General features: G+C 31.0%; 1 protein-coding gene across 3 annotated transcripts in view; it reads right to left on the bottom strand.

The window, feature by feature from the left end:
- Positions 1 to 750: 750 nt before the first annotated feature.
- Positions 751 to 10,749, bottom strand: part of LOC144966680 (phosphopantothenoylcysteine decarboxylase-like) — a 24,132-nt gene continuing 14,133 nt past the window's right edge. For 2 of the 3 annotated variants that reach the window (XM_078903437.1, XM_078903435.1), the window contains exons 2-6: positions 10,467 to 10,629; positions 6,382 to 6,504; positions 5,853 to 5,981; positions 3,950 to 4,118; positions 751 to 1,094 (exon numbers count right to left, since the gene is read on the bottom strand). In XM_078903437.1, the coding sequence (XP_078759563.1) occupies positions 1,036 to 1,094; positions 3,950 to 4,118; positions 5,853 to 5,981; positions 6,382 to 6,504; positions 10,467 to 10,559 (573 nt within the window). In that variant the 5' untranslated portion in view covers positions 10,560 to 10,629 and the 3' untranslated portion in view covers positions 751 to 1,035. The remainder of the gene's footprint in view (positions 1,095 to 3,949; positions 4,119 to 5,852; positions 5,982 to 6,381; positions 6,505 to 10,466; positions 10,630 to 10,749) is intronic. The other variant, XM_078903436.1, reaches the window with a different exon arrangement.

Raw genomic sequence — 10,749 nt, 5'->3', positions numbered from 1 at the left:
ACTGACATCGTGTTCTGAATGAAACCGAGCATGGACTCTTTTTTCCCCTTTTTCTGACTAAGAAGTTAACGTTAGTTGTTTTTATTTAAATTGGAGTGGCAACGTGTCCTTCCAGCCATCCAAGTTATCCTTGTAGCTAATCTTAAACCATCATAAAGTTCTCACACATGAATCTCAGCCAAAAGACATACGCTCAAATGGCTACTATCAATTTTTTAAAAATTGATTATAAAATACAGATCCTGTCAGAATACAGGAGAATTGCAAATCTTTTTTTTTTTGAAAGACTCAATGTTCTTTTCCATATATTTTTTGTTGTTGACATATGTATTAATTTAACTAAATCGAACCAAAAACTGATTACTTTTCAATTGTTGATTACATCTTTGCTGTTGAGACAAACTACAATGGTTTAATTCATAGTGTTGGGGAAAATGCTCATTCTTATTTTTGTTCCATGTGCTGGGTTGATAATGTAAGAAATAATTTATCTGGCGCTCATCCCGATTTTATTACCATGGCCAAAACACTTAATATATTCTTTTTTTTTTATTCAGTGAAAAAGTTTTCCAAATAATGTAAAAAATACTTTTAAAAAGCCAGAACCACCCCCCCCCCCCCCCCCCCCCCCAAAAAAAAAAAAAAAAAAAAAAACAAAAAACAAACGACCAACAGTATATATACGGAAATATACACGCCATTGCCATGGCAGATTTTTATTATATATATTAGGTGGATTAATAAATAACAAACGGGGTACAACCATTTCTCATTAGTAGTCTTTTTTAATAATCGCGGAAATCATGTAAAAATGATATGGGCATATACAACAATTTTAATACTATCTGATCAATTTTACAAAGACTATTAAAAATCTAAAGACGAATGAAAAAAAATGTTTTTAAAATATATAACTAAACATCATAATGCGCACAAATATAAAATAAAAATATGAGTCGTGTATCCCAGTTCCAATCTTTAGTTATGGATTTGCCTGGAATGTCACAGATGATTGCTCCTGCTGGGCTATTACGTCTAGATTAAAGATGCAACCATTGACACAAGAGTAGAAATTTCTGCCATTCCCCCAAATCCTGAAATAAAATAAATACACTACATGGTAAAATCATATTATATCGCGTTTTTAAAATATTGGTTTTGATATCTAATTATATATCAAATATTGATTAATTTATTGTCAGTATCTATCAACGAATCAAATGTAAGTATAAATCAATTATACTTTGATACAATTGTGCACATTGTTTGAAAGTAAACAAAAAATACCTTTTTTACAGCTTAGTCTTTTTTCTTATTTGGTAATAATAATAATAATAATAATAATAATAATAATAATAATAATAATAATAATAATAATAATAATAATAATAATAATAATAATAATAATAATAACAATAATAATAACAATAATAATAATAATAATAATAATAATAATAATAATAAATAATAATAATTAATAATAATAATAATAACAATAATAATAACAATAATAATAATAATAACAATAATAATAATAGACAATAATAATAACAATAATAATAATAATAATGATAATAATAATAATAATAATAATAATAATAATAATAATAATAATAATAATAATAATAATGATAATAATAACAATAATAATAATAATAATAATAATAATAATAATAATAATAATAATAATAATAATAATAATAACAATAATAATAATGATAATAATAACGATAATAATAAATAATAATAATAATAATAATAATAATAATAATAATATATAATAAATGATAATAATAACGATAATAATAACAATAATAATAATAATAATAATAATAATAATAATAATAATAATAAATAATAATAATAATAATAATAATAATGATAATAATAACAATAATAATAATAATAATAATAATAATAATAATAATAATAATGATAATAAAATAATAATAATAATAATAATAATAATAATAATAATAATAATAATAATAAAATATACTTTATTCATTTTAAAAAAAATGGAAATTCGTTTACAGACGTGGCATCAAAGATCAAAGTGGTTGATATAAGCAAACCTTTTAAACAAAATTCATGTAAAAGGTCATTGTATAGGACCAAATATTCCAAAGCACACAAAAATAAAAAACAATGTGAATTGAATGTAAGCTTCAATTTAATATACGAAAACAGATAAAATGGACGTTTCGGGTTTCCCCTTTATCAACAAAACAGGATGAATGACACACTACAGACCAATGAGATAATGTGGTAGTGGCGATGTTAAGATGAATAAATAAAAGTATTTATGGGCAGGAAAAGTCTGCTCCTCCAAAGGGAAACCCGAAACGTCCCATTTTATTTTTTCGTATATTAAATTGATGCTTACATTCAGTTTCACATTGTTATTTATTTCTTCGAACTTCGAGCAGCAACATTTACATTACTAAGGACATGAATGATAATTTGACAGAAATTCTATGTTATTCAGCCTTGACCAATTGCGTTAAGATACGATCATAATAACTAAACCAACAGCAAAAGCCAGTTTCCAGCGTGTATAATTTTTCTTGATACAAATGAAAGTCTATATTACCTCCAATGAAATTAAAACAGGTCTTGAGGAAAACCAAACATAAAAACACAGAGAGAAAAAAAAAACACCAAATAATTTTACATCAACAGAAGCAGTGACTTGGATAGTAGGTCAAAAAAATTATTTACATTCTCAAAGTAAAGCAAAACGTAAAAAGCTTTGCAATTTTTTAAAAAGCAAATTCTTTGTGCTGTTATCATCCGTTTTGCGGATATCATTTGCAATTCTCAAAGCAAATTTCACATTACTTTTGCAAGGCCAAAAGGCACTGATGAGCAGAGAGGAGAGGGGAGTTACAAAAACTAAATAGAGAAAGATCGTATTGCATGAATTTTGTTTCAAATGTTTGCTTATCAACCACTTTATAAAAAAATTGAAAATTCATTGCAAGAAATTTACAATTCAAAAGCACAGGATTGTATGGGTAAGATTTTTTTAAACAAATGAAATGTGATTCAATTCGATTGTAAATTGTAGAGAAGGGATTAGAATGCAGAGAACTTTCTAGCACAAAAGTGGCCACTTTTCAAAAGGCAATCCACATAATTTGGGGACAAATTTGCCTGGTATCCTAGAATCTTCTCATTTCTTATTGGTCACCGTGTTGATATCCAAATAGTAAAAGCCCAGATTCGTCATGCTTGATTATTATTTTCACCGCTCTATCATTATTACTATCATTATTTGCCTTGCTTTATTACTGATTTTACTTACTTGACTTGTTGATGACAATAATATTATATATTCTTGTATGAGTTATCTTGGGAATTGCCTAAAAATAAACTTTTGAATCTCTATAATGTTATTATGTTGAATCTCTATTGGATTTATAGCTGCGGATACATTTTGCACCTATTCCTATTCTTACCCGCGTTTCGCTCTTTTTCTGCGCACCAAATTTTATGCGTTGTTTTAAATTCCGTTCAGTTTGGAACTACTTAGCAACATGTCGAACGCTTCTTTTTGTTAACTTTCCAAGAATTTTCTTCTTCCAATATCTCTGTCTTCGATCTAGAATTTAGTAATGTATTTCTGTCTTAATGTTTTTTTTAGTTGTTAGTTGTAGAAGAGTTTTGAGCCTGAACCGTTCTGTGTTTGTTATTTTGTTATTTTTGAAGCTGTTATATTCCTTTTTGTTTATAACGTTTTACAGTTCAAAGCTTCTATCAGCTTACTATCAATTAGACTACCTTGGTGCACACTTTTCGCGTCACCCCTTATACATTATAGATGAAAAAAGACTGCTGTATTATATTTGAGACCACACATAAACTTTACCTTGTGCCCATAAAATACTTTTAAAAAAACCTCTACAGTCAGTCTTTACCCGTCCGCCCCGAAATATCAAAATATTACCTATGTCACCACAAGCCAGTTTTCTGGTCACACATGGCACCTCAGTGTATCCAAATGCCTTGAGTTTTTCTACATGCCCTGAAGTCACAGGGTGATTCCACATGTATGTATTCATAGCTGGGGCAAATAGCAGACGCTTGGTTGGGTCCCATGCCCTAACTATACACGTCTGCAAAGAAAAAAAATTACAATATTTAAATTTATCAACGAAGTTTGAAAACTAAAAATAGATTTGTATATAATATAACGGGTGGACAAAACGAAGGCTTTGATGTTTTGTAAATTACCTATTTTAAAAATTTTATATAATGGCAATGTAAATCAATTGTATCTTAATAACTGTGATGTTTTATTGAAATGATATAATAAAGAAGTAAAATATGCATTTTTTTCGTCAAATACAAGAAAAAAAATATTTCCCAAAATTATAACTATATATTCGGCTGTTTCCTTCCAATCCGAGGACTCCGGCCAGGGTCAGCAATAAACTAAGTAATCTGATTCCAAGTCAAAGACAGAAAGCTATTAGAAAACAGATACAGGGGGACAGAAGACATAGCAGGTACCTCCCTGCCAACTATGGGAGGTCAGGAACCCCACCCAGAGATACAGAGGGATAGAAGACAGCAGGTACCTTCCTGCCCACTATGGGAGGTCAGGAACCCCACCCAGAGATACAGGGGGATAGAAGACATAGCATGTACCTCCCTGCCCACTATGGGAGGTCAGGAACCCCACCCAGTTTTCTGCTTTTGTACAGACACGAAAATGATTGAAATTCTTCCACAATTTTTTTTTCATGCTAACAAATGGAGGTTGCATCAATCATAATGAGCTAAATAAAATACTATTTGATGATTTTATAGATCTGGAATTTTAAAATAAAATTATATACTTATGGACGAAATTCATAAATTTGATGTGATTCAGAAATCTGAAAATATTACGAATTATTTTTAAAAACAAACAAACAAACAAAACAAGACCAAACAAAAACAAACAACAAAGAAAGAAAAAAAGAAAACAACAACAAAAAAAACCCCAACAATCTTACCCCTCCCCCCCCCCCCCCCCCCCCGCCCCCACACACACATCAAAAAAAAAAAAAAAAATACCCAGAAAAAACACCATTGAAATCAGTCCTTTCACGTCCTAACCCCTTCTCGTGTCAATATTAAATCATTAAATTGCCAAATAATAAGTTTAGTTGTAAATGATAGATTATCATCAAACAATCTAATACATAGACCAAAATTTTAAATCTAAATAAATATTATACTACAAGATTTAATTGTACAAAATTGAAACTGTTTATTTCTGGAAATATTAAGTTTAAAAAGTTTGAAGTAGTCAATATGAAGTATTTATTTTCTTCCAAATTATTTAAATATATAATTTTTAAATATGTTAATGTTTTGCTATAAACTATAAAATATTTTGCACCGATCGCTCTGCAAGACATATGAAATACACAAGTCTCTTTAAATGCATAATTCAGTCTCGTCAGTTACTAATGTTACAAATAGCTGATTAATCCAAAATTAATAATAATAATAATAATAATAATAATAATAATAATAATAATAATAATAATAATAATAATAATAATAATAATAATAATAATAATAATAAATAATAATAATAATAATAATAATCCAATAGATACAGTGAAATAGGTGTTCACAATTTTGGGCATGGGATTGTTTTAAATTTAAATGATTAAGCAATACGTGATGAAAAAAGCTTTGGAGATCAAGCCAGAACATGCAGCGAATGGCCGGCCTCACTACTTTGAATTTTCCTTGCAAGTCCAAGGCTCAATCATGATTAATTCCCCCCCCCCCCCCCCCCCCACATACACAGACACACACACATACCCACACACATACACAGTCTCACTCACAAGTAGATTATCACAAAGTCCAGTGGCCATTTTGGACATTGTGTTTGCGTCAAGTGGTGCAATCAGCATCAAATCAGCCCATTTACGTAACTCTATGTGTAGTACAGGATCTTCCTCTTTAGACCAGGTCTGGATTTGATGGGGATATAAAGAATTGTGGAACGTGATCAGTGAAATATGTGTGTCCATTATTTGTTATATCTTTAAATATAGCCGATTTGATGTCATTTTTAAATCATATATTTACATAGATCCATTTAATCGGTGCGTCATTTTAATATTTATTTAATATGAGGGCAGAAAGAGATATTAGATTAGGTGTGCCATTATTGTTATATTATATGAATCGTTCTTTCCAATGTTTTCTTGAGTGTATTGAAAAGACAATAGGAAATTAAGAAGTTCTTTATTATTCTGCATTTCAACGACAGCAATAATTTTGTAAGAATAAAACTATCTATTGGAACAATCAACATGGCAATGATTTACTTTTTTTTTTTTGCGTTTAAAGAAATTTCACACATTTTACCTCCCAATGATCCTTGTCGGTGTAAATTGGGACAGAAACTTGATCAGCCTTAAAGAAATGAAGAGAGTGATCTGTGGCTACCAGACGGATGTCAGGCTGAAATTTTATGCACAAAATGAAATACTGAAATCCAGAGAGAAAAAAATGCAAATTGAGCTCTCTACATTAAAACGATTATGTCCGTTACTATTTTGTTGATGTCAAGAAGGATGAGCATATTATAAATAAGAAACCTAATGGGGAAGAAAATTCGTGTCGTCATTTCCTCAAGAACGCTCATAGCAACCAAAATTGGTTCCACGATAGGCTACTCCTACTTTCCGAAATGGCAGCCAAAACGATTTCCATAACTCACTGCTCTCACGAAGTACTTTTATGATGAGCATAAGAGTGGTCTCCAGAAAAAGTAACCCTTCAGAGCCATTCGGCCCATGGAGCCGGAGTTTATCACAGTTTCCATAGCGTGAAATGGACTATAGCAATCGCTTGCTATCCTTTGGATAGGACGCTAGACTATCGCAAAGTACTTTCCGACAAATCTAACACACTCAGCTACCCATTCACTGCTGGGTGGACAGAATGGGGGGGGGGGGGGGGGGGGGGGGGGGGTTAGAAAATAGTCTCGATTGATCTCGGTCCATTTGCGTGTGAAGCGAGTACTCTACCAACTGAGCTATCGGGACCCCAGAAAGGGAAGTCATTATAGATCTGTCATGTTTTGACTTTTACATATTCTAATTCTATTCTGATCGCATGATGTTTGGAAAAGTTCGAGCCAGCATGAAGAGTAAAGAGTACACAAGCCTACATAGTGAAGTTAGGTCTCGCCAACTTGATTAATCTGTGATACACGAGTCAATTTAAGAGTAGGCAGATACATCCCTACTCTCGTACCATTAACTAATTAAATCTAAATGACAAGACTTTTGGTCGAAATTAATATTATACTATTAACATTGCATTTCTTTGCACTCAGTCCTCGGACAAAGCCCTGTGAAAATTTATCATCTTTCAGGAAATGTCTGAAAACTGAGTTGTTCCGGAAGGCTTTTTGTTGTTGTTATGAAATAGATGTTGCTTAGATTTTGTTTCTGTATTCATGCTTATAATGTAGTGTCGTGATTTTAATCTATTATTTATTTTCTTTTTGTTTCGTTTAAAAAAAAATAAATTTTATGATGTAAATCGCCGCAGAGCACGATTAACGTGGATGTTTAGGGCTATATAAAGTCATTATTTATTATCATTCTTCTTCTTCTTCTTCTTCTTCTTCTTCTTCTTCTTCTTATTATTATTATTATTATTATTATTATTATTATTATTATCATTATCATTATCATTATCATTATCATTATTATTATTATTATTATTATTATTATTATTATTATTATTATTATTATTATTATTATTATTATTATTATTATTATTATTATTATATAGGTACAATGAAAAGATTTTACTTTTATCAATCCACGTTGGAAGTGTGTGATGATTTTTGCCTAGAATGGGTTACTAAGAGGGACTGGGGCGTCAGACTTTCTATTCTGTTGAGTAGGGAACCTCTTACCGGTGTTTGATGAGAACCAATCTGGTTGCTATGCGTTGCTTAGAGGAAGTGACTTTTGCCATGATTGGAGAAAGACGTGATTGATAAATCATTAATTTGTTGATTGTTTTTAACTGTTTGTTTTTTTTTTTAATCGGGAAAAGATGTAAATTTAAGACGAGAAAAGAAGCGAATAAAGAGATGAATAATTTTTTCAGTTTTGGTGACATTTGCGAAACTTCACTTTGTACAATACTCGCCTCTCAAGCAAAGGGAGTTAATAAAAAAATAACTGGGTGTCTAGGTCTTTAGGGTGTGGCGGAAAGTACTTTATTTCAGCATCCCATCTAAAGGGTAGCAAGCAATTTTACTGTCCATACAGTAACAAAGTAATTAGGATACAGTCACTTGACATAGACCATAAGGCGCCAAACGACTTTGGGGTATTAGGGAGTTGAGGCCACAAAAGATACACATGCTGGGCAGTAGCGCATGGTCCAATATGAGTGAGAAGCATTCTAATGCCAATGAATATATCGATACCCACAACAACAACATACAACGAGACGATTTTCAAAGGAAAAGTCATCCTCCATAAAAGGAAAAACACATTTTACTGCACCCTCTCGGTTAAGGATCCCAGATAGGACCAAGGCAAAGTCAAGAAACTATAACTCCCAGACAAGTCCATAAAGCAGGATGGAAGTGAAATAATGTGTGGCGGAAGTAAAGACATGGTGTCTTAGGATGATATGAGTTTCTTAAAAAGTTGATTTATTATCTTTTGCTGCTGGTTCCAACATTCTGCTTATCATTCATGATTTCATATTGAATTTTGAGAAAAGAAATATTGACTCTAACAAAAAGTTAAAATAATTTTGAATTCAACAGGTCCAGTTTCCTTGCGCGGCTGATATTTTTCTTCTATTGCATTATTTTGCGATATATATACATTTTGCTCGTAATTAAAGCTATTTTTCTGCCAATGCGCAAATTTGCGTGTTTCCTAATGCCCACTTCTTTATTTTGCAAAGGCCATTTGAAGAAAAATGTCGGAAAAAATCGGACCTCTCTTCCCTGGAATAGTCTCTACCCGTTGACGAGAATTACATGTCATTGTGTATGGTTCTTAAGCTCATTTAGTATGTGCTGTTTCGTCATGCTGGAGGCCAAAACATTTACATTCGCGAGTGTTTTGGGGGAATTTCACCCAACTGTAGATTATAAGGGAAATCTTGTCTGGCAGAAATCCTGTTTATATTCTTTCTGAAATCTTTTATTTATCTGAGAGGCCTTTCGAAAGCTCCTACATCCTCAGTATTAAAAAAAAGTATATATATATATATATATTAAAAAAGAATACTGGGGATGTAGGAGCTTTCGGAAGGCCTCCCCTTTATCTAGTCACAGTGCTTTAAAACGTGTTTCACTAATTATGATAAATCTTTTTGGTGTTTCGTGACTTTACGTCAAAGTTGGAACATTTTCTTACACTGATTGGCAAGCAAAAAAATTCTAAGTACATAGTTGAAAAATGAATTTGCTCTCATTTTCTTATTTATGCATAGATTTTCAAAATTTAAAAAGCATTTTCCATGACCACCAGAATACTTTATGAATATAGTAAGAAAACCCATTTAGATATTTATATATTGTCTTTTGTCATACCTTTTCTGGTGTCTTTTGCACATGGCCGATGAAATAAAAACTGAAACGCCAGGAGTTAAAACTGACACGAAAATGAATATAAACACAGTCAGAAATCCAGTGTTCTAAATCTGCTGCCAACACGGCGCTGGACCCATAACACCTTAGTTGTTTCCCCTATAATATATAGAGTGGTTTTTAATACTTAATATAAATACGATCAATAAACTATGATAGTCCAACACATAAGGATTATAATACAGTTCAGCACTAGGAAATAGCCAGAATAAGATGTTAATTGTGAGATGTAATAAAAATAATTTTTACATGTGTGTTGTTCTTTAGGCACTTTGAATTGCAGCACCCTCAAAGGTCAAGAATCAGTCAAGACCTTATGACAAAAAAATAAAAAAATAAAAATACAAACAATATAAAATAAATCAATAAAAATACATATTGCTTATTACATGCGATTCTATGATTTAATATTGTCGAAGATGCCAAATTCTCTTTAAAATTAAAGTCTGGACACATAGGATAGTTGAACATTTTTGGTATAGAATTAAAATTAAGTTTTATTTTCACTATTTATTTCATTCAAATAGGATCTTCAATATGAGCGACATCATTTGCAATGCAAATGTCAATGCGTTTTACAAAATTTGCATGAACTCGATGCAATAAATCTGCATTGCCATCAATTCCAAATTTTAACTTTAGTGTGTCCAGACTTTACGGATTTGTATTATACAAATCTTCAAGTTGTGTTTTTTATTTCTTTTAAAGAATCATTAAAACAAATAATTATATACAAAAATGGTTTAGTTATTGTATTCTCCATTATATTGTTGATTTGATTTTTTAAAGCTATTCAAAATAAAAGCTTAATTACCTTTGGCTCCAGATTCTGTAATTCTCCAACAAGCAGTGGGATTCTAACTGAAGCTACACTGCCAGTACAACCAATGAGAATGCATGGAGCCATTGGTGTTGGAGTTACGTCCTCTTACTCGGGAAAATGGGTTGAGGGTTCCTAATGAACTAGACGATTGTAGCTGAAATGAATACATAGAATAAATGAGATGGGGCATTGAAAATAAAGCTCTATGAACGATAAATATTTATGATTTAAACTTGAGCTTTTATATAGAGCAATATCCATTAAACGTGCTCAA

This window comes from Berghia stephanieae, chromosome 2 (genome assembly GCF_034508935.2).
Source record: "Berghia stephanieae isolate SIO BIC M18660-M18661 chromosome 2, UCSD_Bste_1.3, whole genome shotgun sequence".
Classification (NCBI taxonomy): domain Eukaryota; kingdom Metazoa; phylum Mollusca; class Gastropoda; order Nudibranchia; family Aeolidiidae; genus Berghia; species Berghia stephanieae.
The sequence above is the reverse complement of the archived record's forward strand: the minus strand, read 5'-3'. Positions and strand labels throughout refer to the sequence as shown.